The sequence below is a fragment of the Hemitrygon akajei genome, chromosome 21 (assembly GCF_048418815.1).
Source record: "Hemitrygon akajei chromosome 21, sHemAka1.3, whole genome shotgun sequence".
Classification (NCBI taxonomy): Eukaryota; Metazoa; Chordata; class Chondrichthyes; order Myliobatiformes; family Dasyatidae; genus Hemitrygon; species Hemitrygon akajei.
This window is the reverse complement of record NC_133144.1, coordinates 29,206,138-29,224,402: the sequence shown is the minus strand read 5'-3', so window position 1 is coordinate 29,224,402 and position 18,265 is coordinate 29,206,138. Positions and strand designations below refer to the sequence as shown.

Sequence of the window (18,265 nt, the reverse complement as noted above, 5' to 3'; positions counted from 1 at the left end):
ATAGGTACATTTAATGTCAGAGAAATGTATACAATATACATCCTGGATTTTAGGTTGAAATCAAAGTTAAAAGTTCAAAATTCATTTATTATCAAAGTACATATATGTCCTCATATACAACCCTGAGATTCATTTTCTTGATGGCATACTAAATAAATCCAATAACCGTAATAAAATCAATGAAAGAGCGCACCAGTAGGGCGACAACCTTTGTGCACAAGACAACAAACTGTGCAAATATAAAAAAAAAACAATAAACAATAAATATCGAGAACATGAGATGAAATGTCCTTGAAAGGCAGTCTGTAGGTTGTGGAGACAGTTCAGTGATGGGGCAAATGAAGTTACTCCACTTGGCTCAAGACCCTGATCATTGTCGTCGTCTGAACCCTTAGTGCCTAGGTGGCACATGGGGCCTCCCAAGACCCTAATAGTGGGTGGGTAATGACTGATCCTGAATCTGGTGGCATGAGCGCTGAGGATCCCATGTCTTCTTCCTCATGGCAACAGTGTGAAGAGAGCATGACCTAGGAGGCGGAGGTCCCTGATGATGGTTGCTGCTTTCTTGCAACAATGCTGTTTCCATACCAGGCTGTGATGCAGCCAATGTACTCTCTACTACACATCTATTGAAGTTTGTGAAAGTCTTAGATGTTGTGCTGAAGCTTTGCATACCTCTACAGACGTAGAGGCAATCCTGTGCTTTCTTCATGATTGCACTTAAGTAGGACAGGGCCTCTGAAGTGATAACACTAGGAATTTAAAGCTGATCCCTGAATGAGGACTGGCTTATGGACCTTCAGTTTCCTCCTCCTAAAGTCAATAATCAGCTCCTTGGTCTTGCTGACATTGAGTGAGAGGTTGCTGTTGTGGCACCATTCCGCCAGATTTTCAATCTCTCTCCTATATGCTGATATCATCTTTTTTATGATGATGCTAAAATCAGTCTTTTCTTTCCAAATTCCCATTGAATATTCACAAATACTTGGCCTTTACAATCATTCCATTATCAAAATTAATTTAATATCACCTAACAGAACATTTAATCAGATGGTCAAACTCTATTTCCATAAAGAACAAAAATCAATGCAAGATAGAACTAATTTGCTGTTGTCCAGCCAGTTCTTCTCAGGTTTATAGTTAGACCTGTGCAAGCTGGACCTCTCTCACAGTATTTGAATTGGCAGGACTTGCAGAGGGAAAATCAATTTTCTTTTGTGTCAAAGGTTCACCAAAACTTTATCCCAAAAATCAGCTAATACAAGAAAGATAGAGATATTGGTAAAAACATAATGCAGTTGATAAAGATTCATGGAGTAATACAGCATAGAGACCTGTCTTTTTGCCCAACTCACCCATACTGACCAAGATGCCCATCAAAACTAATCTCATTTTAGAATAGTTTGGTCTATATTCTTCTAATTTCTCTCTATAATCAGTACCTCAGTTTCTTGCAACATAGCTGCAAAGCTTTCCTGCACTTTTTCCCACTTAATGCAATTTTATTTATAGCAGAGAAATGAAAATTGGGCATAATATTCTGAATGAGACTTCACTTATGTCTTGTACAACTGCAACATAACATCCCGAGTCTATTCTCAATGCCCTGAATGAGAAATGCCCGCATGCCAAAAGTCTTCATCACTGTTCTATCTTCCTGTAACACCATTTTCAGAGAATCATGTCCTTGTACTCCTAATTGTCACTGTTCTACACAATTCTCTGTGGAAGTCCTACCCTGATTTGTCTTCCCAAAATGTAACAGCTCACATTTATTTGATTTAAATATATGCCTAGCTTTGCCACTGAATGTTTTCTAGATGCACAAGTAATTGTCTTCCCGCTGTATTAATGCATTTTTTTTGTCTTCTTTATGTCGTTCTCTTTCTCTCTCTTTCTCCCTCTCCCTCTCAGGTTGGAAGCATCGTCACATTCAGTGATCCTTTGTCACAAGTGCAGTCTGAAAATTAAATGACTTTTTTTTGCTGCGAATCACTGTGGAAGAAAACAGATTAGATTTCAAAGGGGGAAAACACTTCGGGAGCGATTTTGGGGGAATTTAAAAGGATGTTGGATGGAAACAAAAAAAAACATAAAAATCAAAAAAAAAATGACAAGAAAATTAATTCATATTCGCACTGGAACTGTGATAGGGGCATTGAGACAAACCATGACTGGTTTTATCCGAAAGCACTGAATAATTGTTCAGAGGATTAAACGATAATTACAGACTTTTCAAATTTACCAAAGCCAGCTGGATAAGATTGTGTGCCTACAACCAACGTGACACATCCTTGCCTCTGAAACTGGGAGGACATTACAGATTAAAGGGACATTTATAAAGCTGGCACAGGGACTAAAAAGTTGTACTACTGTAAAAACACATCATTCCTTAGATGATTAGGGACCAAAGGACCAAACTTTTTTAAATCTTATAGTTGTAAGTAAAAAAAAAGAATAGATCATAACATTTCATGGTGATTTAGGGCAAAATATGTGTGTACAAGAAAAGGCTTCAGAGGATTTAAGAGTCATTTTAGGAACACTTAAGTATTTAGGGAAGAGCTCAGACAATGGAAAGACAATCGATTCTGCAATTATATGGAAGTGGAAAATTCATTTTATATTCCTGAAGAGCTGGCTCATGAGTTATGTCCCGATGTACAGTAGCTGATGAAATACTGGGACTTTCATCATCAAAGCACTAGAGGTTACTTGTAAAAATTTAGAAATGCTGTTCTCGCTGTTCCTAAGCATTTATTTAGTACTATAAATATTAAAATCTGTTCATATCAGATTTGCCCTCTGTTGGTTGACATTGTTTCTCAGGCAGTGTAATGGTTCCCTTTCTCAGGAGTGCTGTGTCATGTAAAGTTTTTTTGCACTCCTGGACAAAGCACAGGAGATACTGTCGGTTCATATTTGTGCGTGTGGACCTACGTCCTGTATGTAATACTATATCGAGAGGAGTTATATTACTGAGTTACAGAAAAGTAAATGTAGCTGAGATTTATGTGGCCAAACAAAATTACCTGTTCTATTTGTTTTAGCTTTTTGAAGGTAAGTATTGATAAACAGAACATTATTTTTAGTCATTGTTATCACTTGAGGGATATTGATCCCACTAGAAATACCAGCATTTATTGTCCATCCATAAGTCTCCCTAAACTCAAATGGCACTTTAGAGTAAACCACATGAATGAGCTCTGGACTCACATGAAGATCAGTGGATATCCAAAGTTCAAAGTATATTGATTATCGAAGTGAGTATTGAAGTCCCTAAATATTATCCTGAGACACATTTTCTTGCAGACATTTATATAGTCTTTCTGAGATTCATTTCCTTCTCCCAGAGATATCATAAATGGGTTTCTATGATGGTTACTGTTACTAGATTAGCAATTTCTCTTTTAATTCCAGACTCCCAGAGTGGTTCAAAACAATATATCTGGATCAATAACGCTAACTTAACCACTGCACAATCATACTCTATACTAATGAATTCTAGTCACTCTGACATAGGTCTTTAAACATAAGACCATAAGACTATAAGATATAGGAGCAGAATTATACCATTCGGTGCATCGAGTCTGTTCCGTCACTCCATCATGGCTGATTTATTATCATTCTCAACCCCACTGTCCTGCCTTCTCGCCGTAACCTTCGACATCCTTTCTAATCAAGAATCTATCAACCTCTGTTTTAAGTATACCCAATGACTTGGGCTCCACAGCTGTCTGTAGCAATGAATTCCATGGGTTCACCACCCTCTGGCTAAAGAAATTCTCCTCATTTCTGTTCTAAAGGGATGTCCCTCTATTCTGAGGCAGTGCTCTCTGTTAAATCTTAAAGCAGTGAGTAGATTTTCATTACAAAAGTGTTCTGCTCGGACAGGTAGTTAGGGTTACTGAATGGTCAAAATCATCTGCCATTCCGTTTAAACAGTTTAATCAGGAATTGTATTTTGAAGGCTTCCAGCTGGATAAAAGCATAATCGATTCCTGCACCTGTCTGAAAGCCTGTGGCACATTTGTTCATCATATACACCAGAAAGCACCAGACCCTTTTTGAAGGCTTCTGTAAGGTCTAAATCATCACTCTTCTTTTTCTCACGGAATCTTTATGAGTAGTAAATCTAGTAAATCTTTATGAGTACAATCAGATTTGTAATCTCCTTCCTGCAAAATAAAATCTTTAAGAGCATGTACAAGAGATAGATGCGAGCGGAGATGTGTTGTCTCCAGATGATATCTGATGCTATCACCACTGTGTAGGAGAGTGATCCAACTCTGTTGTTAATCTTTCCAAAGACCCACTTTTGATCACCTCCATAGTCCCTAGCCGGGACAGCTTGCCCAGGAGTGAAACATCAATTCTCCTTATTTGGGAAGCCCTCAAGTTGTCTCAACTGTTTGTCCTGCATACTCTTTCTGAGACTGGATTTGAGGAAATCCAAGCTTGAACGCAAGGGACGACCCAGGAATAGTATAGCTGATGAGTTGCTGGTTATGAAGTGTGCTACATTGTGATGTGCAAGCAAGAAATTGGCAAGCTTCTCATTCAGTGCGAAGTGCAGACTGTTCTGCTGACGTTGCTTGCAGTGCGTTCTTTAGATTCTGTACAAACCTTTTGTAGCTGTTACTGTGCAGGTGTAATATGTCTTATTCCATTCATTTTCAGGAATGACTGAAACTGTTCCACAGCAAGCTGTGGCCCATTATCACTGATTAAGTGTTCTCAAACAACAGTCCTTGAGAAGAAGCTTCTCAACACATCAACAGTGTGCGAAGCTGGTGTGGAGGTTATTGGGAACACTTCTGGCCGCTTTGTAGCTGCATCCACTACTATCAAGTAATTTGTGCCCATGAATGGTCTGGCAAAATCCACATGAATCCTCTACCAGGGCAATGCAGGCCATTCCCAAGGATGGAAAGGTGCTGCTCTTGGCATCTTTTGGAGATGTTGGCATCCTGAACACTGCATGGCAAGCTGCTCGATCTGCCGATCTATCCCACACTACCAGACAAAGCTTTGAGCCAACGCTTTCATTTTGACCATGCCTAGATGATTCCTCCAACATTTTAGCTCTCAGCTAGGATGGCACACAGCTCTCACTCCCCTCATAAGGCAACTCCTGTCAAGTCAAGTTCATCCCGGCACTGGTAAAAATGTGGGAACTGAAATTTCTGCTCCATATTCCATCAATTTTGGGTTGCCATGGAGACCTGTTACAGTGCAGGGCCTTTTCTGGTTTCCCTTTGGATCACCTCTGCCATAATAAGGAAATTTTCGATTTGCATTAGGGAGATTACGTCGAGAGGAGTGTCCTCCTTTGTAAATTTTTCAGGTAATTCCTCTTCCAAAGATAAATGGGACCATCCATCAGCACTTCCATGATTAGTCATCCTCTTGAATTCAATTGTATAATTGTGTCCTCCAAGAAACAGAGCCCATCTCTGCATTTGTGGTGCTACTATTAGTGGGAACACTCTTCTGTGAATTGAAAATGGACACTAGTGGTTGATGATCAATAATGAAGGTAAACTCTCCTATACAAGGACTGGTTGAAATGTTTCACACCGCAAACCAGACTCAAGGCCTCTCTCAATTTTTTTCCCACTGCAGTAAGGGAACATCAGGAAAACTATGGGGCATTCACTTCCATGTGACATGTGACATGATTGTTCCTCTACCATAAGGTGAGGCATAACACACAAACTTTACTGGATGATGGGGGTCATAATGTGTGAGTGCAGTGTCTGATGTCAGCATTTCCTCTACCTTTCTTCATGTTATAGTAATTGACAAATCCTCAAAAAGGCCACAACTGCAACATGTCCTTTGGCATTGGGACATCCACTATGGCTTGAAGTTTCTCAGCACACTTGTGTAATTCATGCACATCAGTGATGCTTGGTTTAAAGAATTCACACTTGTCATATCGTGCTCTGAGCCTATGATCTTCCAATCTTTTTAATACTGTCTTGAGATTTTGAAATTGCCCTCAGTAACGCAATTTGTGTGACCAGGCAGGATTCTGCTTCCATGGCACAATTTTGTTCACACTCACTTTCATTCCTGACTGCAACTCAATTATGTCTCTGGCTGCTGTTTCCATTGATACAGCAACTTTAATTGTTTTTTTTTAATGTGACTTAGGCTTCAATTAGGAGACATTTTTGAATGCTTTCTTGTAAGATTACAAAAACTAAATGATCGTATACTAAAATGACAATTTCTTCAATTCAATAGCATAAGCTGAAATGGATTCCCCTTCCTTTTGATTCTGCTTATGAAACCTAAAGTGTTCTATTATCATCAGTGGTTTTAGTTCTAAATATTCCTGCATTATGTTCACAATATCAGCAAAACTCAAGTCAGCTGGTTTGGTTGGAGTAGTTAAACTTCAATGCAAACAGTATTCTTTTCCATCTATTGCACTCAGCAAAACCGTCACTCTTTTCTTATCAGTTATTCTATTTGCTTTAAAATCTGCTCAATTTCTTCAGTATACATCATCCAGTTATAGATTGTGCAATGGAATACATCTATTTTTCCGATGTAGCCAGCCATTTCTGCTTTTTTAATTATTATTTTCACCTAGTACTCGCTCTTTATGAAACTGTGTGAATTTTGTCCATTTTCTACCATCCTAACTCATCCATCTCTCTGCCCTTCTGAAAAAACATGTGATGCGTTTTCTTTAAATTCATATGTTTCTCTCTCCTCCTTCCAAAGTAAAAAAGCATGCTGCACTTCCGCAGATAGGTGATAGTCTGGGGTTCATTTTAAAGCAACCTCTATGCCACTATTATGTTCTGTGACTCCAGAAATTAATCAAAAGAAAAATGCAAGAGCATGGGATAATATGTCTATTGAGTTGCTCAAATGACAGATGCCATTCACGTACTTCTTACATACTGGATAATCATAATGAATTACAAAGAATGCTTAATCGAACAATATATTTACAATATTACTTAAATATTAAATACACTACACTTCTGTTCCCCAGCAAGCTTATTTATTTTCCTTTTCTCCCCCTCTTCTCTATTTTTATTTGGCTCCATGTGTCATGCAGGCAAGCCACTGGCAAATAACAAGTCTAAGCAATCCTATCTCAGCCTGCACTACCTTTAACTGTGTCATTCTGTGTCACTTGATCTTCATCCTATACAAACATTCCCTCTGTTCCTTTCTTGAAGAATTGTCTGCTTCTACCCATTCTCTCCAGCTTTAAGCATGCTTTAACATCTCAGTTTTCTACATTTTTATGAAAGGTCATAATAAACTTGAAACTTTGTTTCTTGCTTCTTTTTCCAGCCATAGTTCTTTGCATTTTAGTTTTGGGTCCATCACGGATCGGGATGAATTTACAGTGACCAATTAATCTACCTACTCACGTGTGCTTGGGATGTGAGAGCAAACTGGAGCACCCAGGAGAAACCCATGCAGTCACAGGGAGAATGTGCAATCTCCACACAGACAGCACCAGATGCTGGGATTGAACCCAGGTCTCTGGAGCAGCTGTGTCACTGTGCCACTTTATTCAGAAATTGTCTCAGGATCTCTGATTCAGAAAACTACCTACTAATCAACTGAGTTTAAGTCTGTTCCTGTTAGATGCCATTAATGTGGTGATTAGTAGACATGTAATTCTCTGATATATCCAAAGCAGGAGCCACAAAGCCTTTCCAATCCATTGTGACATCTTTTCCCAAGCATGCGGTCAAGTTCGTCTTCATGTAGTAGACTAATGAGCCTTCCCGACTTCATGCACACACACTTTTAGAGAATGCGCAATGTGCCATGGTAAATACATATCTTGCCTTACTGCACCACATAAGTAGGGGCGCCTCAGGGAAGCACACTGAGCCCCTGCCTGAATACTGAATACAGTTCAATTCCCTGCTCCAAGTTCTTCTCATACCTGATGCCTTTAGTGTCACCAGAGAGGTTAACACAGAGAAAAAAAACACTGAATGTAAGACAAAACTCCACCAACAAATAAAAGGTTGTTGGGAATGATATTGACATTGCCCTACTCAGCAATGGTGTATCTCATTTACAATATTGTTCTGTTGTATAAGAAATCTTATCACCATAATGTTGCACTATCATCTTAGAGAAGTTCTGCAGGAATGAAGCTGACTGAAGAAATGGAATTCTTGAGAAGATTCATCTCTATTTATCATTTTAGCTCCTTTGTACAATGCACTGAGTCTCCTGTGATAGCCCAAATTTCATATGACAAAATTGGCACTTTCTCATTCTGGAATTAGAAGTCAGATCACAATGAAATGTGGTCCAAAACCTTAATAAGGTTTGAACTGCAGTGACACTACAAGAATTGCTAATCACCCACCCTCATCTAGAAAAAAAGGATTCACACATATCAACATTTAGTAGATTCATGCAAATAAAGAAGAAGAGCAAACAAAATATAATTTGACCCAACATGGTTGCTCTATACAGCTGAGGTACATTATGCATTACTTCAAGATGATCTTTCCTTCCAGATCAAACTGCTAGCACAGTTTATCAATGGCAGAGTTTCAAGTAACAACTGCTAACTGCTGTGTTGTCTGTAGATTTCTTCTTTTAATGCCATGGTACCTTTAACTGAATTTGAAAAACGTGAATGATGAGAAGATTCTTGTTCATATGAAAAATTCTCTGAGTTCTGATGTGTAAATGCAACTCATAGAGTGCTGTAAAATTCCTTGCAAACTTGAACAAGTTTTTAATATCATTGTTCAATTCATCTCCTGATTGTCAGATTTGTTTTCCAATAAACAATGGAAGACCATGAAGAAGAATCCTTATCTAACATAGGTAACCTTCGTTCAGTAAACTTGTAGGCCAATTCTTCCATCAGGAATCTGCTGCCTTACAGAAGCTTCATTGTGATCTCTTTCTTGGCATTTCAACGTTTGAACAGCCAGTGCCACGACAAGGGAAAGTATAGAACAAGTGACTCGAGGCTAGTTCCCTTTTCCATCTTCTCAAGGTCTGCCTGCATTTGAATCTGCAGCCAAGCTGGATATGGATGACAGATTTAAATTATAACAGTAAGAGGAGGATGTACTGCCGATTATGTCTATGCCAGCTAATATTGTTTTGGTTCCAGAATTTTAATTCAAACTTCCAAGATTACTTCTGTAATAACATGATGACTGTTACAATATTATAATTGATACAGTCCTGGACAATTCAAATACATCAGGAGACCAGACCTTTCCTATAACCATGGAATGAAGTGTTCTTGTTGTTCAGGTCAATAGTTTTGTCCTGAAAGAGGTCATGCCAGAAGATATCATGTAGTGTTAGATCAGCACTCCTGAGGACCCACTGAGAATCCAACCCATTGAGTAATTAAGTAGGAGTCAAAAAGTCATTAACTTGTATTAAATCTTGGCTTTAAGATGTGAAATATTAAAACAAATCTGATATAAGTTATACTTCTAATGCATTCATTAAGTTGCATACATATCATAGTTACATTCCTTTTTAAAATCTTATACTTGCTGCCTACATACTCTTTCCAATATACTTCTGCTCTTCTTTGCTAATCTCTTTATAGATTCTTGTGTCCATTTTCAAAATGAAGGAGCATGTCAGTTTACAATCCCCAACAACTGTAGTGTGTTGTGTTTGCACCTCTATCTTCTCATTTGTCCTGTAGACAAACTCCCTTGCACCTATCCATGCATCTGCCTTTTGAATGAACTTGTGTCTCATGCTTGGTTTAACTATCTTGACCTTCAATCCCTCTTTGTCCGAAGGGTCTGCATCAAAATAATCAATTGGGCTTTAGACTGTATATAAATAGTGCAACTTCACCATACCTTCAACTCTCCTCTCAGTATTATACAGTGCCAAGTACAAACTAATGGTCTCTCATAAAATCTGAGGAATACCTCATATCAATCAATATTTCTCTTCTTACTTATCATAGTGGTGTTCTTGAGTAGGAAAAGTCATCTGATGAATAAAAATGTAGCTTACTGATTGGTCTAGATAGCCAAAACAAGCCACTTCTCTCTTCTAGTTGTGAAATACTACAACAGCTGATTTTGCTGAATGGTTTTACGTTTAACCAAGAGTTTGCAGAGGAAATCTAATTCTAAAATCCTTTACCTTGCAATGGTTTTCAAGAGCTGAGCAAAACATCCACTCCTGTGCTGGGCACTAACTTTAGCAAATTGTAAAGTGGTTGTTACATGGATTACAAACCATTTTTTAGAACTTGGAAGTGTTTAATTGTGCCTTGAGGCACTAGCTTTGAGTGCCATTTCCCATTATTTTTGCCCAAAGAATCCTGATATAAAATTTAAAATTTGATCCAATCTGTCCCTTTACTCAATGAAAACACTGAAAATATCTTCAGCTTTCTGTGTGTGGTAAATTGACCCTGGAAATGTCCCTAAATCAAGTATTTGTTTTTGTATGGAGTGTTCCTTTAAAATAATCCAAAATTAGCATTACAAAAAAGATCCAGTATACATGGCAGATCAACAACCACTTTGATATTCTTATAATTACTAATGTTTACATAGGAGAAATAGCACAAAAAAGGCCATTTGGTCCAAACAGTCCATGCTAGTGTTTATACATCACTCCAACCTCTTCCCATCTTTCCTCAGTAAAACTATAATTGTAACCCATTAATCACTTTTTCTTTATACACTTGTCCAGTATCTTCTTACATCCATTAATACTTTTCCCCACCTAGTTCCTGTGTGATCTAGAGCTACATTTTCATTACACTTTGGTTAAAAACGTTTCTTAGGAATTCTTCATTAGATTTTGTGGTGATTATCCTATACTTATGGCCTGCAGTTACGATTTTCCACACAAAATGGAATGTTCCCTCTTCATCTGCTTCATCAAGACCTTTCATAATTTTAAGTCTCTATTAAGTCACATCTCACTCTTTTCTCGAAGGAAAAGAGACCCATATTGTACACCTTTTTTGGACATGCACAGCCTCCCACATCTCCTGTCATAGTTGCTAATCCCTGCACCTACCCCAGCACCACAATATACTTTATATAATATAGTTCCCATGTCTATGTACAATACTCTATGTTAACATAACCAAGGATTTTTACGTTACATTAACAGTCCACTAATCAGTTCTGTCCCTCTAAAAATAAACCCTCATGTTTCCTTTGCAACTTTCTTGTCCTTGCCCTTTGAGAGATGATACCAGTACAGAATTGCCAGGGAAAAGCAACTTCAGATGCCCGGACATTGCTTAAGTACACAAACCCTCTTATGGAAAACAGTAACTTGGTGGTTTAAGTTCACGAGATAAGAAGTCCTGGTGAAGGTTTTCAACCCAAAATGTCGAAAAATCCTATTCCTCCTACTATGCTGCTCAAACCCTCGAGTTCCTCAGCGGATTGCTTGTTGCTCCAGATTCTGACATCCATAGTCCCTTGTGTCTGCAGGGAAGAGTGCTATCTATTTGCTGAATGAATACTCACGACCAGTCAGTTTTATTTTCAAAGAAGTTTCAGATAGCTCAAGAGAAACAATTAGAAATGGCAGCACATGTAGAAATAACAGAAATCACTTGTTGCAATTTTACCACAACTTCAATGTTTAGGAGGGATGGATAGGGTTGGTTACTGAGATTATAGTCCAGGTTCTGTCAATACTCTGTTGGAAGTTATTTATTTCGAGATATAATGCAGAACATGCCCTTCCAGCCCTTCGAGCCGAGCCGCCCAGCAACACCCATTTTTAACCCTAGCCTAATCACAGGACCATTTACAATGACTAATTAGTTTACTAACCAGTACATCTTTGGACCGTGAGAGGAAACCGGAGCACCTGGAGGAAACCCACACACACAGGGGAAGTAGGTACAAACATTCTTACTGAGGACACCAGAACTGAATTCCAAACTCCAGTGCCCCAAGCTGTTATAGTGTCGCACTAACCCCTATGCTACCATTGTGCCCACAATCTTGAAAGGTACTCCAGGCCAGGGTACCTATTACCCATACCTCAATTTGCTTTTCTGAGTGTAAGGGTTAAAAGCCTTGAAACTCTTCTGAAACCCATAAGGACAGCAAAAAGAATATGCAGCACTTGCCTGTTGATATGACTACTATCTCTGGCCATGAAATAGATAACAAAGTATAAGTGCATGAAGTATAAGGAATAAAGTAGATGAGCTTGAGGCTCAGTTGGAAATTGGCAAGTACGATGTTGTGGGAATAACTGAGACATGGCTTCAAGTGGACAGGGCCTGGGAAATGAATATTCAAGGATATACATCTTATCGAAAGGACAGACTGACTGGCAGAGGGAGTGGGGTGGCTCTGTTGGTGAGGAATGATATTCAGTCCTTTGCGAGGGGGACATAGAATCTGGGGATGATAGAGTCAGTATGGATAGAACTGAGAAATTCTAAGGGTAGAAAGACCCTAATGGGAGTTATCTACAGGCCCCCAAACAGCAGTCTGGATGTAGGGTGTAAGTTGAATGAAGAGTTAAAATTAGCATGTCGCAAAGGTAATGATACAGTTGTCATGGGGGATTTCAACATGCAGGTAGACTGGGAGAATCAGAATGGTACTGGACCCCAAGAAAGGGAGTTTGTGGAGTGCCTCAGAGATGGATTCTTAGAACAACTTGTACTGGAGCCTACCTGGGAGAAGGCAATTCTAGATTTAGTGTTGTGCAATGAACCGGATTTGATCAGGGACCTCAAGGTAAAGGAACCATTAGGAGGTAGTGACCATAATATGATATGTTTTAACCTACAATTTGAGAAGGAGAAGGGAAAATCGGATGTGTCAGTATTACAGTTGAACAAAGGGAACTATGGAGCTATGAGGGAGGAGCTGGCCAAAGTTCAATGGAACGATACCCTAGCAGGGAAGACTGTGGAACAAAAATGGCAGGTATTTCTGGGAATAATGCAGAAGGTGCAGGATCGGTTCATTCCAAAGAGGAAGAAAGATCCTAAGGGGAGTAAGGGGCGGACTTGGCTAACGAGGCAGTATAAAAATAAAAGAGAAGAAGTATAACATAGCAAAGATGAGCGGGAAACCAGAGGACTGAGAAGCTTTTAAAGAGCAACAGAAGATAACAAAAAAAGCAATATGCCAAGAAAAAATGAGGTACGAAGGTAAACTAGCCAAGAATATAAAGGAGGATAGTAAAAGCTTCTTTAGGTATGTGAATAGCAAAAAAATAGTTAAGACCAAAATTGGGCCATTGAAGACAGAAATGGGTGAATTTATTATGGGGAACAAAGAAATGGCAGATAAGTTGAACAGGTACTTTGGATCTGTCTTCACTAGTGAAGACACAAACAATCTCCCAGATGTAATAGTGGCCAAAGGAGCTAAGGTAAAGGATGAACTGAAGGAAATTTATATTAGGCAAGAAACGGTGTTGGATAGACTGTTGAGTCTGAAGGCTGATAAGTCCCCGGGACCTGATGGTCTGCATCCTAGTGTACTTAAAGAGGTGGCTCTAGAAATCGTGGACACATTGGTAATCATTTTCCAATGTTCTATAGATTCAGGAACAGTTCCTGCTGATTGGAGGGTGGCTAATGTTGTCCCACTTTTCAAGAAAGGAGGGAGAGAGAAAACAGGGAATTATAGACCGGTTAGCCTGACGTCAGTGGTGGGAAAGATGCTGTAGTCAATTACAAAAGAGGAAATTATGACACATTTGGATAGCAGTAGAAGGATCAGTCCGAGTCAGCATGGATTTATGAAGGGAAAATCATGCTTGACTAATGGTCTGGAGTTTTTTGAGGATGTAACTATGAAAATGGACAAGGGAGAGCCAGTGGATGTAGTGTATCTGGACTTCCAGAAAGCTTTTGATAAAGTCCCACATAGGAGATTAGTGGGCAAAATTAGGGCACATGGTATTGGGGGCAGAGTACTGACATGGATTGAAAATTGGCTGGCTGACAGGAAACAAAGAGTAGTGATTAACGGGTCCCCTTTGAAATGGCAGGCTGTGACCAGTGGGGTACCGCAAGGTTCGGTGCTGGGATCGCAGCTGTTTACAATATACATTAATGATTTAGATGAAGGGATTAAAAGTAACATTAGCAAATTTGCTGATGACACAAAGCTGGGTGGCAGTGTGAAATGTCAGGAGGATGTTATGAGAATGCAGGGTGACTTGGACAGGTTGGGTGAGTGGGAAAATGTATGGCAGATGCAGTTTAATGTAGATAAATGTGAGGTTATCCACTTTGGTGGCAAGAACAGGAAGGCAGATTACTATCTAAATGGAGTCAAGTTAGCAAAAGGGGAAGTACAACGAGATCTAGGTGTTCTTGTACATCAGTAAATGAAAGCAAGCATGCAGGTACAGCAGGCAGTGAAGAAAGCTAATGGCATGCTGGCTTTTATAACAAGAGGAATTGAGTATAGGAGTAAAGAGGTCCTTCTGCAGCTGTACAGGGCCCTGGTGAGACCCCACCTGGAGGATTGTGTGCAGTTTTGGTCTCCAAATTTGAGGAAGGACATTCTTGCTATTGAGGGAGTGCAGCTTAGGTTCACAAGGTTAATTCCCAGAAAGGTGGGACTGTCATATGTTGAAAGATTGGAGCGACTGGGCTTTTATACACTGGAATTTAGAAGGATGAGAGGGGATCTGATTGAAACATATAAGATTATTAAGGGATTGGACACACTGGAGGCAGGAAGCATGTTCCCGCTGATGGGTGAGTCCAGAACTAGAGGCCACAGTTTAAGAATAAGGGGTAGGCCATTTAGGACAGAGATGCGGAAAAACTTTTTCACCCAGAGAGTGGTGGATATGTGGAATGCTCTGCCCCAGAAGGCAGTGGAGGCCAAGTCTCTGGCTGCATTCAAGAGAGAGTTAGATAGAGCTCTTATAGATAGCAGGGTCAAGGGATATAGGGAAAGGGCAGGAACGGGGTACTGATTGTGTATGATCAACCATGATCACAGTGAATGGCGATTCTGGCTAGAAGGGCCAAATGGCCTACTCCTGCACCTACTGTCTATTGTCTATTGTCTATAACATTCTTCTCTACTCAGTCCTGCTTAATCCTGATGCAAGGCTTTGATCCAATGTATCAACAATTGATTTACACTTGCAAATGTTGCTTGATCCACTGAGTTCCTCCAGCGGATTGTTTGCTGCTCCTGATTCCAGCACTTGCAGTCTCTTGTGTCTAGCACTCTTATCTTTCTGATTTAAACCATCCATTTTCATTTTATGAAGGTTGGTGTTGCCACGGTGACATTGAAACAGCCTTCCTTCACTGCAAACCTTTCTTGCACAATGTAAAAGTGAGAGGTGGGAATAAAAGCCAGACAGCCCAAGAATTTTAGCCTTATGCTCCTGGATCTGGAGTGATTATGATCAGGCACCTCATCCCACCCCAATCCTCAAGTTCCTAAAGTCTTTATTTATTATTTTATTTAGAGATACAGTGTGGAATAGGCCCTTCCAGCCAATGAGCTGTGCAACATAGCAACGCACCTATATAGTACTAGCCCAATCACAGAACATTTTATAAAGGCTAGTGACCTACTAACTGGTAAGTCATTGGACTGTGGGAGAAAACCAGACCACATGAAGGAAACCCATGTGGTCACGAGGAAACAGTACATACTCCTTACATATAGTGCCAGGAATTGAACTCTGAACCCTGGAATGCACTGAGCTCTAATAGTGTCATGCTAACCACTACACTACTGTGGCACCCCTCAAACTGCCCCTGAAGGTTTTGAGCTCATGACACCTGGATTGCTAATCCAGCAACCTGGCCCCAAATTAATCAAATGCACTAAAGCACATTAATTTGCCTCCTGCACTCCCTGGGTTGACCAAGTCGTGAATGGAAGTTTAAGGGTAAGAAGTGTACACTACATTGCCTGAGAAACAAATGAGTTAGACCTTACTTTAGTCATTTTATATTATGAAGAAAGACAGTAGACAGCAGTAATGCATAAAAAGTCAGCTTCTTACGAGGAAGAATAACATATCTTACATTATCACCAACATTGGCAATGCCTTTGCTTCTGATCTCCGTGGACTTCAGAACAACTGAGGATGGTCCAGATAAAGGAGAACACATTTGCATTATGCCAGCAGAAAGATGCTTTAAGAGATAAAGAAGCATTTAATTAATAAATTCCTCTAGTTACAGGTACTGCAAACTAGCTACTAAGATATTGCTGCATTTGTACATATATTATAGCATATTTTTCTTTCTTTACCAATGGTTTTCTTTATAATACACAGAATAAAAATGGATTTAAGATTTTCAATGTTTTACCATAATATTAAATGAAATTTTAAAAACATAACAGGCCAAAACAGATATTTGTGTGGTCTGCCTATTTAAGATCCGATATTTAAATAATTTATTATTTGCTATTTATGATCAGATTTAAGTACTTCGGATGACATTTGTTATCATTGCGCTTCTTGACTTTTAGAGGTTTAGTTGTCATTACTGCTCTTATTTATTTTTGGGGGTGAAGAGGAGATTTTCTTCCCCTTCACTTTTACTGCCAGAGATGTAATTTAAATTAGAGACTGTATAGACAAGCAGAACATGCCCTGTAATTCTGACAATTTAATGTAGTGTAAAACAATTGCAGTAGTTCTGTAGGTAATGCTATTCTGCTTCGACTGAAATAAAAGCACAGTCTAGTGGAAAGCTTAAACCTGTCTCATGTTTTATTGCTTGAAGATGTTCTTGGCTCCAGTTCTTGCTTTTCAGCATTGGCAACACTGGTTTATGATTGACATTGTATCGATCCATGAAGCCCTAAGACACAGGAGCAGAATTATGACATTCAGACCATTAAGTCTGCTCCACCATTCCATCGTGGCTGATTTATTATTCCTCTCAATCCCATTCTCCTGCCTTCTCCCCATAACCTTTGATGTCCTTACTAACCAAGAACCGATCAACCTCTGCTTTAAAAATACCCAATGACTTCGCCTCCATTGTCGTCTGTGGCAATGAATTCCACAGATTCACCACCCTCTGGATAAAGAAATTCCTTTTCACATCTGTTCTGAAAGGACGTCCTTCTATTCTGAGGCTGTGCCCACTGTCCTGGGCTCCCGCACTACAGGAAACATCCTCTCCATGTCCACTCAGATAAAGCCTTTCAAGATTCATTAAAGTTTCAATGAGATCCCTATTCGTTCTTCTAAACTCCAGTGATTACAAGACCATACATAAACCCTTTCATTCCCAGGTTCATTCTTGCAAAGCCATACAATCATGCACAATCTTACTTTGTATAAAAACAGAAAATGATGGAAATATTCAGCAATTCAGTCAACATCTGTGGAAAGATAACCAGAATTATTGTTTAATCAGAAAGGTGACTTCAGATTTCCACCATCTGCAGTTTTATTGTTGGATTTTAAGCTTCTTTCGTTTGTCCAGTAGAGATGCCACAAGTCGATGGTCAAGCCAGGAAATCAGGTCTGGATAAGCATCACCACAATACTTCTACATCTGTCTGTCAGACAGTGAGTTGTTGGGCTGGTTTGTGCTGGCTTCATCAGGGGACTGCCAACTATCCAACACTTGAGATCCAGCTCAGATTCCATCTCCCTTCCTATGGTCTCAACCTCAGAAGTCTGAATGAGCTGGTGCTACTGATCTGTTGTCCACTGTTGACTCACTGCTGAGCCCAGCTGCCGAGCACTGACCTGGGTACACTGCACTTTACAGCCTGTTTCTGAGCCTGAGGCAAGGGGGTTGTCCAGTCAACCCCACCATTTAATTGTTTGAGGGAACCAACACAAATTAAAAGGTAGGTACAGGTAAGTGTCTTAATTAATTTATAGTTTTAATACTTTTCATTAACATCAGTCATTTAAGTGTTTTCAAATAATTTATTTTCATTATTTAATCTTTTAAGTACTTTTTGTTATTAATTGCTTAAGAAATGTAGTTGACCTAGTTGTCCACCAAGGGCTTTAGAGTCCTACAGTAACAGGTCCTTTGGCCCACTGTGTCTATGATGGCCATCAAGTGCTGCCTAACGTTAATCCCTTTTAATGACATTTGGTCCCTCATCTGTAGTTCAGGCATATAGCTAGTAGGTTCTGAAGCACTGTGTGATGACCGGCCTCCATCACCTTCTCAGGCAAAATGTTTCAAATTCCCATTCCTGCTGGAGCACTCAGTATCCACCACTTGAGGTTTAGCCGATGGATGTGGTCCACTCTCAACCTTGCGGGAGGTATGGAGGTTGGCCTTCTGTGTTCAAAT

The 18,265-nt window shown here is 39.6% G+C and overlaps 1 protein-coding gene across 7 annotated transcripts in view; it reads left to right on the top strand.

The window, feature by feature from the left end:
* Positions 1-18,265, top strand: part of celf6 (CUGBP Elav-like family member 6) — a 928,129-nt gene that overhangs the window by 842,932 nt on the left and 66,932 nt on the right. For 6 of the 7 annotated variants that reach the window (XM_073025067.1, XM_073025066.1, XM_073025068.1 and 3 more), the window contains one exon: positions 1,915-16,694. The exons of the other annotated variant lie outside the window; for it this stretch is intronic. Coding sequence is in view for 1 of the 6 variants with exons in the window: in XM_073025069.1 (XP_072881170.1) it covers positions 1,915-1,940 (26 nt within the window). In the remaining 5 variants the exon portion in view is untranslated. Of the gene's footprint in view, positions 1-1,914; positions 16,695-18,265 lie in introns of those variants that run through there. 7 annotated transcript variants of the gene reach the window in all.